The sequence below is a fragment of the Panthera pardus genome, unplaced genomic scaffold, assembly GCF_024362965.1.
Source record: "Panthera pardus isolate Hobbes unplaced genomic scaffold, ASM2436296v1 HiC_scaffold_24, whole genome shotgun sequence".
Taxonomy (NCBI): Eukaryota; Metazoa; Chordata; class Mammalia; order Carnivora; family Felidae; genus Panthera; species Panthera pardus.
The window spans coordinates 32674823-32693299 of record NW_026526810.1 but is presented as its reverse complement, the minus strand read 5'-3'; the positions used below and the strand labels follow the sequence as shown (position 1 = coordinate 32693299).

The following is an 18477-nucleotide window of genomic DNA, read 5'->3' as shown; positions in this document are numbered from 1 at the left end:
TCCAAAGGAATGACTTTAGGTCTTGATTACCAGTGGCTGCTAAGATCACAAAAACAGACAACTAGACATTAGTCCTCCTGAATGGAGTACACACCAGGTGTATAATATATTCTTCAGAAAACTCCAATCTGTATGTGGTCAAAAAATGTGTGCACTCTTAATCAGTGCTGTCCAATAGAAACGTGATCCATAGGTGTAATTATTCAACTCAATTCAAACTCCATTTCAAACTCTCTTTCAAGTGCCCAATAGCGATACATATCTACCATACTGGGCAATGCAGCTCTAACCACTAAATTAGAGATATGGAAACAGAGGAACATGCTATCACAAGGCTGCAACAAGCAAAATTCAGACTGGAAACTTCAGGAAAAAAATTTCTTCAAGTAATAAATCTCAAGGGTACAAGAGTACACAGGAGGAAGCAAGAAAGACCTACGGATTATCAGAAACTTAAGAAACATATCAACCAACAGTGTATAGATTGCATCTAGATCTTAATTTGAGCCAAGTGTAAAACACACATTTGTGAGATAAGGAAATCTGAACACTGGGAATTTGATGATATCAAGAAGTCATTCATTTCTTTCAGTGTAATAATGGCACTATGGTTACATTTTTAAAATATCTTTTAGAGCCACATACTGAAAAAAATTTTTTTAAGTAGACTCTATGCCCAAAGTGGAGCCCCACATGCTGAAATACTTAATTAATATAATGTCTGAGATTTGCTTCAAAATAGTCTATAGAGTAGTGGGTTGCAGATGAAACAAGATTTGCCGTAAGCTGACAATTATCTGAAGCCAGATGATGGATATACAGAAAAAATTATACTATTCTCTTTATTTTCGGATGCTTGAAGGTTTCCACAATAAAAGAAGATTTTTGGGGGGAAAAGATTACAATGATACTGTCTATATTCTCACAAGTACAATTCATCAGGCACTACTCTATGTCTTTCTAAACCCATCAAGTACCAGTGGCTGTTGCCACCACCACCATGCAAGGTGATAAACGAGGAAAAACTTACAAAACAAAGCCAAACAATAAAAATAATGTTTACTTTATTAAAACTTTGCAGAAGCTGAATGAAAGAGGGAAGGCTTTTTTCCACCTGAGGTTAAATCCCTTCCTCTTGGGTTCTGCTGCCTATTTTCCTGAATCCCTCCTTCACACTCATGCCCCCATCAATGCAGATGTCTTAGTGACAAGGCTGCCTGCATACTGAACACATCATACAATTCATCTTTTATTTCTATTCTTCCTACATCTCATCAGACAGCAAATGGTGGGGATTTATAAAAGGGCACACAGGCCTATGGGGGTTATGTGAGGCTAATCACAACAGATTTTAAGGTATATGAACTTAGACACACACTTTGGAGCGCTGGCCCTCATATCCTATCTGTTAACTCTGAAGTGCATACTATATAAATTTAACAATGCAGATTAAACAGAAAAAGAACAAAGGTGTTAGCATCTTGTACCCCAGAACTTCCAACTACACGAAATCATTTCCAAGGTTGTCGTCCTTTTCTGCTTATCTAGAGTTGGATTCCACAAAGTTTGGTGCTGGAGATTCACCTTCTCCTAGCAAATGTCTATTTGACAAGTTTGCATTTTGGAGTGAAAATGTGTTTCATTCATGTTAAAGTGTGTGTAGTGATTTGGTAGGCAACAAATTTGGGGGCAAAGGCTCAAACTAAAAAATAAAAATGATATTTATTTAGCTTTTCGGAAATATAAATAACACGATAAATGACAAAGAGCAAAACAAAACAAAACAAAATAAAACAAAAACCCTGGCATGTTATGATTGATCATTCCCAGGCACAATAGCATTTATTAATGAATATAAAAAAATAAATTTTACTATTTTTATCTGCTTTCCTCCCAGCTTTAACTACATGGGTGTTTTTGAAAGTTTGAGTTCCTAAGAAAATTCCACAGCTATACCAGCCCCTACAATGTGACTGAGGGAGGTTAAGATAAATTTCTATCATTGGGGATTCTGAACAACTAGATCTTCAGGAACTTAAATAACACGTGTTTTTGTTAGGATCCTTCTAACATGGGAAGATGCAGCCATTATCCATTAAAACACGATCCAATATGGATACAGGTTTTCCAAGTTCTCCACATGACTACCAGACTAGGCCATGAGCTTTTCTGGCAGCCCAGTCTGTAGCCTCTCAAGCTGCACCAAAAGTGGGATTCATAAAACCACAGATAAAGCATTTCTGACCTTTCCTCCTAGAAGTGAGAGGGTTCTTTGGGTAAAGAGGGTAAAGAGGTTTTACATCAAAGCTTGCCTTCACACTCAGTACTGGGGGAAGGGCTGAGTCTACCCAATGCACATTTGTGTTGAGTGTATGCAGTGTACTTACCCATCACCACACAAGAAGTTAAAGAGTAAATTAACAAGTCACTCTGAACCAAGCCCCTTCAAAACAGAGGCAAATTGGGCGAACCAAGGTCACTTTCTGTGGTAATAACCCCAGTTCACCTAGGTCCTTTCCTGAAGAAACATATTAATCTCCTGATTCAAGAGGCATCTCTGGCCAGGACAGAGCACTCAAGGAAAACGTAACTTCTGGGTAGAACAATGCCACATGGAGTTTAGAGGTTGTGGTTTAGTCTATAGCACGAGAAGATGGTGGCATCACTAGTATTTAGAGCTGGAAAGAGCCTTGGCCGGACCACACTTCTGGAGCGTCTTTACTAATGCAGCTTAATGGCTGTTGCCCAGATGTCGTTGCTGGGGAGCGGGGGAAGGACCCATCCTTGGGGAACGGAGTTGCCTTTGGGATGATCAGATGGCACCAGGTACTGATCCCAATCATGCCTTAATAAGAACATTGTAGAACAACTGTTTATTTGTTTTATTCCAAGCAAGATGTTCAGCAACTAAATACTCTATTTCAGGACTTAGCTTTCAAGTGACTGATGTACCAGTCCACTCAAGAATTTGACTTCTAGGCATTATGCAAAGGACAGTATTTCTTAAATGTACACATAAAGGGGGAAAAAACTGCAAACAACGTATGATCTTATGGGTAACCCAACAATAAATATACAGTTGATCCTCATTATTTGCAGGTTCCATAATCGCAAAGTTGCCTATTCACTAAAATTTATGTGTAACTTCATAATCGTTACTTGTGGTGCTTTCATGGTCACTTGCCAACATGCAGAGCCATGAAAAATCTAAGTCACTGACAGGTACATTCCCAGCTGAAGTCAAATAAGGTGACACTGTCTTCACGGTCGTCAAATAAGGTGACACTGTTTTCAGCCTCATATTGTAAAGTGTCCTTTTTGCAGTGTATTTAGTACTGCATTTTTCACATATTTGTGCTTTTATTGGTTATTTTGCTATTTAAGATGGCCCCTAAGTATACTGTTGCAGTGCTAGCTAGAATGAGAAGGCTGGAATATGCCTTACAGAGAGTACATGTATATTAGAAAAGCTATGTTGAGGCAGGAGTTATAATGCTGTTAACTATGAGTTCAGTGTTAATGAATCGACAATATATATTAAACAAAGTGTTTTTTAAAAGAAATACCCACAAAACAATGTTATGTATTGATTGGTTCACGAAAATGTTGTGGTCCGAGGCTCACAGGAACCAAACCCTGTATTTCCTTTAGGAACAGAATTTGGCATTCCCTAATTCAACACTGCAGCTTTTATAGAACATAACTACTGTGAATAATGAGAATCAACTGTACTTATATTTAAAAGCTACAGCTTGGGGGTGCCTAGGTGGCTCAGTCAGTTAAGCGTCTGACTCTTGATATCAGCTCAGGTCATGATCTCACAGTTTGTGGGATAGAGCTCCACGTCGGTCTCTGCACTGACAGTGCAGAGCCTGCTAGGGATTCTCTCTCCCCGCACATCTCTCCCCGCACACCTCTCCCCGCCCCCGCAACCCCGGTCTGCCCCTCCCCTGCTCTCAATAAATAAATAAAAGCTAAAACTTATATATTAACCAGAAATATACTTTTCCCAGAACACAAACTTGGTATGCTAATAACCATCATTAGAGCTTTGGAAGGAACCTGATAGATCACTTAGTTCAGTGATTGTCAAACCAGGCTTTGAGGACCACTAGGCCCCAAGCAGATGTTCTGGGGAATCTAGAAATAACAAAGTGCTTCCAGTCAATAACAGATTTAAACTGTCTACACCTACGGAACCCATTCATTCAAACTGTTTTACAAATGGATTTCTCAAAAGACTGCCTTTGGGAAGAGCACTACTGCTAAAGTTTGAAGGCCACATTCCAGTCTAACATTTTCATTTTATAGGTGAGGAAAGTGAGACCCAGAAGAGTTGAAAACTCTACCCAGCTCATTAATAACTGCAGGTTAAGATGAGACCCCCTGTTCCTAGCTCTCTTGGCTTCGACCTGTAAGAACTCACAAGTCAGTTTGGGACTTAATCAGTCTCCACAGGCAAGTAGATAGGGAGGGTTTCTCTCCCTTGGTCTATTTAGCAGCAGAAGAGAATTAGGAAAAGGAAGCCGATGCTTTAAGTCAATGTAACAACTACAGCATGAGATAATACAAAGGGCAAGTCACAACCTGAGTTTCAGTTTCTTCACCTGTTAAAAGAGACATTTATTTCTCAAGGACTGAGGACTAAACAAGATTTATGTGGCATCCTCAGAATTAAAAACTTTATATAAACCTGTACGGAACCTAAAAAAAGAAAAAGCAATACACCTCAACAAAATAAACACTGTAAGTGCTTCTTGCTACCTAAGGGGAAGGCGGCATGGAGAGTGCCCCTCTGACCTTATCTGGATGAGTGCTGGCAGGGAGTGCTCAGCCTGGAGGTAATACTGTCGGAAGGGTTGCAGGAGGTGTGCAAGTGGGAACTCATCTGAAAAAGAAAAGGCACATTACCACATCATCATGTCTCATACCTAGAGGCAAGCTGACTGAACCTATGACTATGACAGTACAACAATGCGATCAAACGTTTCATCTTTATCCATGATTTCCAGTACACAGTTCAGAATTTTAAGTCTCAAAGGTTTCATTTGCTGCCTACCACCTTAGTTTAGGTTGAGATCATCCATTAGGGAAAGAGCTGCCAATCTAGCATCTTTCTTTTCTCCACTGGTTACAAAAGAACTTACGTGGATCCCCAAATAACTTGGACTCAATTTCACGCTTCTGAAGTAAAATTTTCTCTTTTTCTTTCCTCTGTTTCTTTTCAAATTCTCTTTTCCTCTCTTCTTCTTGTTCTCCTTCCAACATAACTCTGAGGGCTCTCTCTTCAGCTTCGTATAATTCAGAGCGTTTTTTAATGAGTTTTCTTAGTCGCTGAAGATGATGCTCAAAAGTCTCATCTGCTGAAGCTGGAGGACAGACCCCTAGGAAGAGATCCAAACAGCATTTTAGATACAACTTTTTATCCCCAACATGTGTTCTACTGAGCAGACACAAAGTCCTACTTACATTATGAATTTGCTTAGTTTATAAATTCTAACCAATCTTCAAGGCTCAATTTGATCTTGAGTCTCCAATTAATCTGACCTCACCCTGACTTTCTCTAAGTCCTCTCTTTGGATCATACCACTTAACCTTTGATTTTATTTCTAATGGTTTTGATCCTTTGGTTGGACAGAGAGCTCACTGAAGAGAGAAACTCTTATACTTCTTCATTGTGATATTCTCACAGCACAGGCTCCCAGACCAAGTAATAAACAATTTACCTTCTGACTGAATCTGAAGTTCTAAGAGAAGACACTTGGATAGTGAGGAAGAAATACATGTAACCAACCTACTAACCTCACAGTCTGCTGCTTAGTGTAGGATGACCAAATATTTCAGTTTGCCCAGTTTTAGTACTGAGAGCCCAGCATCCTGGGAAACCTGGGATGGTTAGTCACCCTGATTTAACTGTGAAGTCAGCTAAAAGGATGGCCAACACAGCTAGAGCCACAACTGTGAAAATTTGATTATAGACTAGTTATTAGGTGATACCAAAGAATTATTACTAATTTCATTATGTGTGACAGGGGCATCATAGTTGATTATGGGTATTTTATTTAGGTGTTCTATTTTTGTGCATGTGTGAAATTTTTCATAAAATTCCATAAGGAAAAATATTTTTTATATTTATATTTATTTTTTAAGGAAAATACCTTAAAATTTAATGAATACTTGAGTAGACTGCAGTTGTGCACTCACTAGCCACATGGCTCTGTGACATAAAAGCTGCTGGAGCTGCTAGATGATTCATCCTAGAGTGACATGGGTGTAGTCCATCCTGTTAGTTCTTGCAAATGTATTTATTATGGGAGCATTTTAACAATACCGGATACCAGGAAGAAAAAAATTCAAATCCCACTAACACAATAAACCATTTTTATTTCCCCCATTGATTCTGCAGTCATTTTTGTCCATACATTATCAACTTCACATAGTTCAACATAGTATGTGTAACTTCTACAGCTCCAGGTCAATTCTCTACATTCTTTTCCAATTTTTATAATTATTTGTTTAATGGCTCTATCCTGTTTCATCAATTCAATGTACCATAATTTACTTAACAAGCTCCCAACTTCTGGACACTTAGGCTGTTCCAAATGTCCTGTTAGCATATACTGTTACAATCAATACTCCTGGGCACGTTACTTGTTTCCTTCTATTGATTATTTCTATATGATAAATTCTCAAGAGAAGAAATGTTCATGAGTACTTTCAAGACTGCCTAGGGGCGCCTGAGTGGCTCAGTCGGTTAAGCGGCCGACTTCGGCTCAGGTCATGATCTCGCGGTCCGTGAGTTCGAGCCCCGCGTCGGGCTCTGTGCTGACAGCTCAGAGCCTGGAGCCTGCTTCGGATTCTGTGTCTCCCTCTCTCTGACCCTCCCCTGTTCATGCTCTGTCTCTCTCTGTCTCAAAAATAAATAAACGTTAAAAAAAAAAAAAAATTTAAAGACTGCCTAAATGTGGTAATAAACTGCTTCCTAAAAGAGTTGATCAAGGCCTTTGGAGGTCTGCTTCTTTTCTCCTTCAACCACTGCGACTAAGTGGTTATGGAATTAGCTCTCCTAGCCTCACCTCCATGGCTAACATTTCTCCAGATCATTTTCTCATGGCTGGCACTCATTCCCAACTAAGGAAACTCTACAACTCAAATCCATCTTTTACTAAGTTGCCAAATATTTTCCAAATACACACAAAATTCTTACGCATGGAGAAGTTCAAGCTGTCACTACGTTGTTTCATAATAATTTCATGATTTTGTTTAATTTCTTTACCTAAACCAGGAACTGGCAAATTTTTCTGTAAAGGGCCAGACAGTACTAAAATCTGCCAGTATGGTGAAATTACAGACACTGCATCAGCCCCAAAGTGCCTCCAGATCCCATGAGGAGCAGTGGCCTGTTCCCATCTCAGGCTGCTAGGCCTGAACCACGAACCCACACATCCCTCACCCTTTCACTGATCACTTCTGATCACCATGACTTACTCCCTCAGAATCGACAACCCTCACCCAGTCTTCCTCTTGGCCCCATGTACTGACACGGTCTAGTTAGTTCCTTCCACCTCCACCACTCCTCATCCAGTTCCTGCAGTTCCTACATACCAGTACCTTCTTTTTTCCCCTTCAGCCACCCACACCTTAGGGCTTTGTCCAGTCTTTGAGCCTTGGAATGATCAAAAAACCCTGCTACCTCTGTCTTAAGCACAATTCTTTTCTTCCCAAACTAGGACTTTCTACCTTCCCAGTAGTCTTATCTCCTTCTCCCCAGAGACTCTTGTCAGCCTCACTAGAAGTTCCAAATGAACATATCCAAATCTACTCGCTTTTCTAGTGGTCGTCATCAAAACCTGTGGTCACCCATAAAGCAAAACCCTAACAACTCTGTGCTCTGTGCTCACCTGCCAGCTGCAGAATACTCCTGCAAGTACTGATATTGTAGCCTAGTGCCAGTATAGAACTACATCAGCTGGGCCCACAGCACCTGCCTACAACCAAACTCCCATGGGTTTCTAGTTGGCTCCCACTCATTCTTCACAGCAGTTATTTCAAACCTTCACTGCTCTCCTAAAGCCTTTCTCTTCTATTGCCTCTCAGCAAACCATCCAGCCTATCTTACAGAACACAGGCTAGCAGGCAGGACATCTCTTAACTTTCGGCCCCCGATTTCACTCATCCGCATTACTACCCCTCCTTGTCTCCTTCATTTTCTTTCTTTCTTTTTTTTAACGTTTATTTATTATTGAGAGACAGAGAAACAGAGCATGAGCATGGGAGGGGCAGACAGATGGAGAGACACAGAATCTGAAGCAGGCTCCAGGCTCTAAGCTGTCAGCACAGAGCCCGATGCAGGGCTCGAATTCACAAACCACAAGACCATGACCTGAGCTGAAGTCGGACGCTTAACCGACTGAGCCACCCAGGCGCCCCCTCCTTCATTTTCATTCTAGTGGAGACAGATCCTTCTACACTTAAGTTAATACCTCCACCTGGGACCGGAGTCTTCCTACCTTCTACAGGACTTTGAGCCGTCAAGTATCCTTCCTGTGTCTCTCTGACCCTCTCCCTCTACTCATTCCGCAATTATACATGTTCAAATTTTCCCCACAACCCTAAGGGTACCACCCCGCCCCTCCACACTACCACTCCACATATATTGATCTTGCTCACTCCTTTCTTCATTTTTTTTTTTTTTGAAAGTGCAAATGAGCAAGGGCGGAGCGAGATAGAGAAAGAATCCCATGAGGGGCAGAGAGAGAGGGAGAGAGAGAGGGAGAGGGAGAGAGAGGGAGAGGGAGAGAGAGAGAGAGAGAGAGAGAGAGAGAAGCAGGGCTCACCCATGGTGGGGCTCGGGCTCACTAACCATGAGATCATGACCTAAAGCTCAAGTCAGATGCTTAACTGACTGAGCCAACCAGGCAACTGCTCACTCCTTTCTTCAGAGGCAAACCTTTTTTTCTTTTTTTAAACTTTATTTTAATGTTTATTTACTTTTGAGAGAGACAGAGACAGAATGCGAGTGGGTTAGGGGCAGAGAGAGAGGGAGACACAGATCTGAAGCAGGATCCAGGCTCCAAGCTGTCAGCACAGAGCCTGACGCGGGGCTTGAACTCACAAGCTGTGAGATCACGACCTGAGCTGAAGTGGGACGCTCAACCAACTGTGCCACCCAGGTGCCCCACTCCCATTTTTTTTTTTTAAAGAGAATGCAAGCAGGGTAGAGGGATGGGGTGGGGGGGGGAGAAGGAGAGAGAGGGGAGAGAGAGGGAGAGAGAATGAATATCTTAAGCAGGCTCCACATCAACGCAAAGCCTGACTCGGAGGTTGATCCAATAACCCTGGAATCATGACCTGAGCCAAAATCAAGAGTAGGATGCTCAACCAACTGAACCAGGTGAGCACCACAGGCAAACTTTTAATAAGTTGAATTCACTGTTTGCTTTTCTTAATCTCTTATTCCCTCTTTAATGTAGTCTAGTCTGGCTTCAACCCATACCATTTCACTGAAAAAATGCACCTAGCATAAGTCACTGATCATCTGTTGGGTACTAATTCCCATGGATGTTTCTTTTCTTTTCTTTTTTTAAAGTTTTTATTTATTTTTGAAGGAGAGAGACAGAGAGACAGAGCATGAGCAGGGGAGGAGCAGAGAGAGAGGGAGACACAGAATCTGAAGCAGGCTCCAGGCTCTAAGCTGTCAGCACAGAGCCCGATGCGGGGCTCAAACTCACAAACTGTGAGATCACGACCTGACCTGAAGTGGGACGCTTAACCTACTGAGCCACTCAGGCACCCCTCCCATGGATGTCTCTTAATCTTTAGAAACATCCTTCTTACAGATGAGGAAATCAAGGCAAAGAGAAGTTTAAGTAACCTGCCTGAGATTACACAATCTTTCTGAGCATTTGCCACTTTCCAGAAGGAGGCAGAGGACCTACCTTTTTCTCCTATCTCTCTGACCTCTCTTGTGGCCACCTGTTTATCCATCTTTATTTTTACATTCCCTAGGATTTTGTCTTTTTGGCCTCATCTCAGGCCACACAACTCTTTTAAGGTTATTCCTACTTGTGGCTACATGCTGATGAACAGGCACCTCAAACTCAACAGGTCCCAAACTGAACTTGTCAACACCAAGTATATTCCTCCTACTACTGCTGAGTTCCCCAAGTTATTTATTTATACACGTGTATTCTCCCTCGCTCCTTTATTCATTTCTTAATGACCCATAGTTCACACTCCCATATTATCTGTGCCCAGACTATAACAGCCTTCTTAGTCTCTCTCCTTTCCTCCCTTCTTCCTAGATGCTGCAAACCTTTCTCTGCTCTGCCCACCAATCATTGTTGTCATTTCACTTTCTGCTTAGAACTTTTCATGGTTCCTCTCACCTTTAAGCATAGGTGAGAAGTCTAGTCTGGCCCATAAGACACTTTGCAATGTGGCCCTGCTTACTTACATATCCAACCTCATTCTCTCAGTACTTAGTTGGAGGTATATGCACCTTGAGAGAGAAGTATTAAGTATATAACGCAACTAGCTGCTTGTTACCAAATCATTTTACGCCCAAGCCCATTAACTCCACAGAGGCTGCTTATTTTTATAGATCACAATTCCTCCAAAATTTCCTCCTTCTTTTGGATGAAAGTGAGGAAGACTAAGAGTGAGAAATTATGCTAGTAAATTCACTTGGCAAAAGTTTACTGACCACTCACCTCACAGAGGACATAGGGTAGGGGAATATTAAATAATAGCTCTCAGGTTTTCATTCTCGTAAAAAAGAGGTAAGGCTAGACACAGTAGATGCAAACTCCCCTTTGACTCATGAATGTGCTATGGGGGTCATCTGAGGCCTGAATCTGAATCAACCGCTCTAAAGGCTGGCATGCAGAAACTTATCATTTAGCTAGTAAATGAGCTTGGCTGAATACATAATGATCACAACCCAATGAAACTTAATTACGAAGGGTCTGACTCACAGTTTTCATTTATATTTTAAGCCACACAGGGGAAATAATTTGCTACCATGGTACTTGCTAATTTGTGTACTCTCAAATATCCTTGGTGAATATTAACGGCCTATAGCCTACTAAATAAGGCAGTATGTGGTCCAAACCAGGTACAAGTGAGAAGGAGCAGGTCACCTCAGCCCATTTCTGGTAAGGATGGAGGATGCTGCATCTGTATTTAGTTTTGGAAGAACAGTGAGAACTTAAAATGGCAAAGATGGGACTAAAGGCCCTCCACACAAATAGACTGGCAAAAGCAAAGATCAAGATAGGCAAATGTTCAAAGCACAACTAGGGAACTTCTAGAAAACCAGTGCTCCCTCTAGAGGCAAGAGGAAACCAATGAGATTTTCTGATCCAAAAGTGACAGCCATGTAAGCTGAAAACATTCATGTACACTCTGCAAGGTGCTCCCTGCCCTATCCAACCATTCATAACTCTAAAAATATCAATGTTTCAGGTTTGAAATATATCCAAAGGAGCATGCCAAGTTTTCAACACCTTCTAAAGCAAAGTAAAGTAAACAGTAAATATAGGACAGCTTCTGCCTTGGCACATGGGCAAAGGTGACTAGCCATGCCAACCTCACTCAGAAAAGTGGCCAGGAATGCCTGGGGGCGGGGGAGGAGGGGATGATGAATCAAGGGAAAGGCAGTGCAGTGGGTTCCCACACCTGCCTCTCTTTTCAACCCTGTCAATCAAGATATGAACAATTTCTGAGGCTTCCTGCTTCAAAGGTTCTGAGGTACTACTGACAAACTTTGTTACCTTACTGGGTGAAAATAATTAATTATCAAACATTTTCCTTCAAAAATTTGGGGGAGAGAGGGCGCTAGGATAAAGAAAGGGAAGGAGTGGGGCATGAGATGAATAAATCCAAGTAGAAATGCAAAGCCATGGTTACCCTTCCTTGCTGCTGCCTCTTTCCTGAGTTTCCTCAATTTCTCCAAGGCCCGAAGAATGTCCACCATTCTTTTGGTGTCTGCTTGTTTTTTCCTCACTTCAGATAAGACACCATCAGCAGCAGCTTTAAGTTCCTGCTCCTGGAAAAGAAAGAGAGTCTATGAAACCTAGTATTAGGAACAACCTCAAAGCAGAGAACAGCTGCCCAGCAGTGAGACTTCAGAGGATTAGGCAGTCTCAGGGATAAGAATTTCCACAGGATCTACATCCCAATTTCCTGGGCTATACACAACTGCTCTCCACTCCGGTCCAGCCAAGGGGTTAATCTCTGCAGCTTCCATGTGGGAGCTCATCTTTGTTTTTTCCTCAGAATTTCTCCAAGTGCAGTCCAAGGAACATCTGCATCTAACTTACTTTAAGTTGGAGCTCTCTTGTTCAAAGTGCAGATTCCTGGACCCAAAGACTTAGATTAGAATGGAAGATAAGGAATGGGGTTGGAAAGGCCCAGGACTCTACAATTCTGTCAGTGACCCCCAACACACATAGCTTGCACTCCAGTGTTCTAAAGTGCCAAGGATCTTGTGACACGACAGCCTTTCAAACACGGAAGACCCTATCCTACTCGTTTTTGTTTTTTGGTTTTTTTTTGAAATATACACCATTACCATCTTTATTTTAATTTTTTAATTTTTTTTTAATTTACATCCAAATTAGTTAGCATATAGTGCAACAATGATTTCAGGAGTAGATTCCTTAATGCCCCTTACCCATTTAGCCCATCCCCCCTCCCTCAACCCCTCCAGCAACCCTCAGTTTGTTCTCCATATTTATGAGTCTCTTCTGTTTTGTCCCCCTCCCTGTTTTTATATTATTTTTGTTTCCCTTCCCTTAGGTTCATCTGTTTTGTCTGTTAAAGTCCTCATATGAGTGAAGTCATATGATTTTTGTCTTTCTCTGACTAATTTCACTTAGCATAATACCCTCCAGTTCCATCTACGTAGTTGCAAATGGCAAGATTTCATAAGACCCTATCCTACTCTTAAGTTGGTTCACAAGTAGACGAAATAACTCTGGTTCTTTAAACCACCACTCACAGGACCCTGTCTCCAACCCCCTCATTGTGGGTGGTAAGAAAGATCCTTTTGCCTAAAGCTCTCAACCCGTGTATCAAATAAGTGCCTGTAATTTCACCAATACCACCACATCATACAGACATCATACAGTTTCCTTCTTCTGCTTGTACTACTCTCTCTGCCTGGAACTGCACCTGTTGCTTTCACTTGGCTTTGACATTTCCTTCAAGACTCAGGTCAAAGGTCCCCTATCTCATACACAAAGCCTTCCCTTACCCTGTTTCCCAACAGATTGGATATTCCTTCTCTGGGTTCCAATAGCACTTACAGTTGAAACCCTAACACATACCATGCTGTATAGACATGGTCCCCATGAGGCTCTAAGCCCCTCAAGGACAAGCACTATATCCTAATCGTCCCTATCACCAGCACCCAGCAGTGGGTCTGGCACATAATGGGTTCTTATTAAATGTCTGTGAAACTGATACAAACTCCTTAGATTACAGTGTTGCCTCCAAGTATTCTCCTTAAAAGTACTGATATTCCTGGAGGTGTGAAGACAAAGTTTGCCATCACTACATTTCTGGAAGGAGTTGTATCAGAATCTAGGCAGTAACAGACACAAGGAGTATGAGAAGGAGGAAATACTAACTAGTTGTAGAGTGAAGGGACAGGGGAAGCACCTACAGGCACTCAGAAGTAATGAGAATGCCTTAAACAACTATCTGACCAATTTCCAGTTTCACTGTGGCCCCTACTTAAGAGCTTAAGATCAAGAGGCTTTGGAATCAGCCAACCTGGGCTCAAATCAGGAGCAAAACAGCTAGGAACCAGTTGTGTGACTGTTGGCAAGTTAACTTCTCTAGGCCTCAATTTCCTAATCTGTAAAATGGCTTACCTTTCAGGGTTGTTACAAGGATTAAAGATCTGTTATATGCAAGGAATTTAGAGTAGCACCTAGTATTTGGCAAGTGCTCAAAAACACCATTGTTTAACGGGGCGGGGGGGGGGGGGGAGGGTGTTGGTAATATCTGGTTTAAAACTCCTAAACAAAGGGATCCTGCAGAAGTCATCACTATAGCCCCAACAGTCAATTAGAGTATATGTTCCTTGCGTCAAGGACCCACGTGTTCTATATTTTGTATTCTTAAAATCACCCAGACCAGTACAAGAAGCAAGGACACAGATTCTTGTTTGCCTTGAATGTTAGTAAGCGGACATAACGTTGTAATAGGAGGCAGGGCGTCCGTCATCCCTGCAACGCCACTGTGTAATCCTATACTTTATGTTTACAGAACTCGCGGTGCACCTAGACCATTTGTGTTTTGTATTATACAACATTAACAGGCAATCAGTATAGGGATACGATGTCGGAAATGCTGGATACCTTTTAATTTACGGCTGAGGAAAAAAAAGGCTTAGCTGTAGGAAACGACAGCGCAAAACCTCACGGCCCTTCAGGTTCCAGACTTGAACTACCCCCCAGCCTCCGCACATCTGCCGCTCTTACCCGCTTCTTCTCCTCCACCTCCTGCACGCACTTGACCCTCCAGAGGTCAATCTCCTGCTCGCGCTCCGCTGCTCGCGCGGCCTCCGCCTCCCGCTCGGCCTCGCGTTCCCGAGCCCTCTCGCGAAGCCGAAGCCGGCGGCGCCGGACCCTCTCCAGCCTCCGCCGCGCCTCACCCACATAGGCGGCCTGGGTCAGCAGCTGTAGTCTCTCGGACAGTTCGGCGCGCAACGGCGCAGCCTGGGCATGCAACAGTACCCAGGCCGCGCCGTCAGCCTCGGCCTCGCGCAGGGCCTGGCCCAGGTTGCGCAGCCGTCGCACCAGGCGCAGAGCCCCGCGCAACCGCGCGCGCACTTCGCCCAGGCTGGGCCCGGCGGGCGCGCGTGGAGGGAGTGGGCAGCCCGCCCGCCGCGGGGTTCCGAACACCGCCTCTAGCCACTGCCGGTCGCGCAGGCGCTGCAAGGCCGCGTCCCCGAGTACGTCGGACGGCGGCGGCGCCTCAGGCCAACGGGGGCTCCACGGCGGCCCCGGGCCTGGCGGCGGCGGTCGTGGCCGCTCACCAGCGTCAGTCCCCGGGAAGGGCCGGCACTGGGGCGGCGGCGGAGGCAGCGGCGGTGGCGGCACCGGGTAGTAGACGCCGCCGCCGCCACCGCCGCGAGAGGCTTCCCCGGGGGCCCGGGGCTGCAGAGCCAGCGGGGGCTGGAGGAAGGGGGCGGAGGCCCCCGGAAAGGGGCCGGGCCGCTGGGGAAGAGGCGGCGGGAAAGCCGGGGAGGGCAGCGGCGGTGGCGGACAGCCGAAGGGAGCGGGAGGCGGCGGCTGCAGGGGCGGCGGGCCTGGGCGACCTGGGGCGAAAAAGGGCGGCAGAGCCATGTCCACGACGAAGGTAGTCAGAGAAGTGACAGGAATTTGAGTGGTTCCTGTAGAGGCGGTAGGGGGAAGTGACGTACTACGCGCGCGACGCCTATAGAACGCTTCCGGCCCAGAGAGCCTCGCCAGTAGGTTGGCATTCCTGCAGTTCGTCAATCCTGAATATGAGTAAGCGTTCGTCTTGCGGAGCTAGCTGTTTTGCGAACAATTTAACAGCTACAGGTCTTCTTCTCGTAGAACTACCTGCCTAGTAACGAAAACACATTAATCAAGTAATCGTGCAAACAAATGCAAAGGTGCAGCAGTAAACGGAAGTACAAAGAGGAAAACACTGGGTAAGAAGAACTTAAAAGAGGTTTTGACTTAGTCAAAGAAGTTAGGGAGGTTGTCCTAGGATTTGAGCCTTTATCGTGACTTGGGAAATAAAGGCAGAAGAAAATGGTAGATAAAATTAAATTTCCTTTATAACCTGCATCCCATTGACAAATACTTGAGGCAGGCAGAGTGTAACATTTCTCCAGGAACTCCCAACTGTCTGATTAATGTTTTTTGTTAGAGAGGAAAACAACCTTAGCTTGACAATAGTTAAGCCTCCAGAATCCTATGAGCCTTTAGCATATGACTTTGGAAACTTCCCATTGACTTTACCTCCACCAACTCCCAAGTATATAACCACTCTTGCCTCACAGTCCAGGCAGCTCTTTCTGCGCATGGGTCCTGTCCCTGTGCTTTTAAAAAAATCACCTTTTTGTATCAAAGACATCTCAAGAATTCTTTCTTGGCTGTGGGCTTCAGACCCCACCATCACTCCAAAACCCCATCAGGAACAGCATTTGCAAAAACTCCCCAGAAGGTCAAGCCGGGGAACTGAAAGAATGCCAGTTATGGATGTGATGTGATGTTGGCGTCCCAGAGCCAACGATCAAGAAAGAATTCTTGAGATGTTTCAGTGCAAAAAAGGTGGTTTCATTAAAGCATGGGACAGGACCGTGGGCTGAAAGATCTATACTGGAATTGTGAAGAGCAATTGGTTATATACTTTTAAGTTGGAGGGTGGGGTAGAGACAGTCCTTCAGAAGTGACAGCAGTGAGCCCAATGCAAGATCGAGGCCTGAGCTGACGTCGGAGGCTCAACCAACTGAACCAGCCAGGTGCCCCTCCAAAAGGACTTTCATATGTTAACGAGGACTTGCAGTGTCCTGCAGGTCTGGTTATTGTTAAGCTAAGGTTGCTTTTTGCCTCTAGTAAAGTATTAAGACAGTTGAGAGTTCCTGGAGGAATGTCATAATCTGCGTGTCTCAAGTATGTCAAAGGGCTGCAAGTTGTAAGGAAATTTAATTTTATCTACATTTCCTTTTTCCTTTGTTCTCCTTCTCAGATGGAACACAGAAATCCTGAAGGGAGCTGGCAGTCCTGGGAGGAGGACAGATTTTAGCATTCTAGGATCTCATATCTTAAGAACAATGGAAAACCACTGGAGGGGAAGGAAAGACCATGCCACATGATTAATGATGAGGGAGCATAACACAGCTGAGGGCAAAATACAAACTAGCACCACCACCACCTACTTGCCCTGCCCAAGGTGGAAAGGGGTTTAAGTGCTTGCCATGGTGATGTGGGAAACTAAGGCAAATGAAAAATTCCCTTACTTTTGGAAACTTCCTTTATCTCAACTCCCCCAAGGTATATGCAGGGAATCATATTCCAAGCTTGTGGTCCCCTGATATACATCTGAAGGGTCTCATAACAGAGAGATAAATACCGTTTTTACTAAACGGTAATAAATGCCATTTTCCTAACAACAGCTAGCCCCTCAAGGTCCTGGAATCCTTGCCTCCAAAATTTCTTAGAGACTTACGCTGCCCCTAACCCCACTCCCAACATGAGGGTATATAATCAGTTACCCGTCACAATCCCAGTGCAGCTCTTTCTGTCCACAGGTCCTGTCCCGTGTTTAGTAAAAACACCTTTTTGCACCAAAGATGTCTTCAAGAATTCCTTCTTGGCTGTTGGCTCAGAATCCCACCATCACCCCAAAACCCCATCAATTAGATATTTAAAATTAAACTATTTTGAGATAATTGTAGATTCGTTTACAGTTGTAAGAAATAATAGAGGGAGATCATGTGTACTCTTCATCCCAGTTCCTACCAATGGTAATACCTTCCAAAACTGTAGTACAATATTACAACCCAGATATTGACATTGATATAGTCAAGATACAGAACATTTCCTTTCCATAGCTTCCAGGATCCTTCATTTCCCCTTTTATAACCACACCCCCTGGCAACCACTAACCTGTTCTTCATATAACTTTGTCCTTTCAAGAATGTCATGTAAATGGAATCATGCATTACACAACCTTTTGGAATTCTCTGCTTTCACTCAGCATAATTTTCTGGAGATTTATTCAGGGTGTTGTATCAATAGTGTTCCTTTTTAATAAAAGTGTGCAAAAAAGGTATGAATAAAATGAAATCACTTTTTTTTAGTTTTTATGTATTTAAGTAATCTCTATGCCTAATGTGGGGTTCTAACTCATGTGCCCAAGATCAAGCGTCACAAGCTCCTCCAACTGAGTCGGCCAGGTGCGAAAATGAAACTACTTTTAAAATCATTCACCTATTGAAGGATATCTGGGTTGTTTCTACTTTGGGGTTATCATGAATAAAGCTGCTATAAACATTTGTATACAGGTTTTTATGTTAAATGAAAATCTTTGGGATAAGTGCCCAGGAGTGCAACTGCGGGGTCATATGGCAATTGCATGTTTAGTTTTTTTATTATTATTGTTTTAAAAGTTTATCTGGGGAGACTGTGTGTGTGTGTGTGTGTGTGTGTGTGTGTGTGTGTGAGAGAGAGAGAGAGAGAGAGAAAGAGAGAGAGAGAGAGAGCATGCGCCAGGGGAGGGACAGAGAGAGGAGAGAGAGAAGCCTAAGCAGGCTCTGCGCAGTAGGCACAGAGCTCAACTCAGAGCTTGATCTCATGAACAGTGAGATGATGACCTGAGCTGAAATCAAGACTCAGACACTTAACTGACTGAGCCATCCAGGCGCCCCAGTTGCATGTTTAGTTTTTAAAGAAATTGACAAATTATTTCCAGAATGGCTGCAGCATTTTA

At 43.5% G+C, this 18477-nt stretch overlaps 1 protein-coding gene across 1 annotated transcript; it reads right to left on the bottom strand.

Moving 5' to 3' along the window:
- Positions 1-1047: 1047 nt before the first annotated feature.
- PDCD7 (programmed cell death 7) lies at positions 1048-15409 on the bottom strand. Its single transcript, XM_019441779.2, has 5 exons — positions 14493-15409; positions 11911-12049; positions 5148-5384; positions 4801-4888; positions 1048-2845 (listed from the first exon to the last, which is right to left on the bottom strand). The coding sequence occupies exons 1-5, from the start codon at positions 15357-15359 to the stop codon at positions 2722-2724; spliced, it is 1455 nt and encodes a 484-aa protein (XP_019297324.2). The 5' UTR covers positions 15360-15409; the 3' UTR covers positions 1048-2721.
- Positions 15410-18477: the final 3068 nt, after the last annotated feature.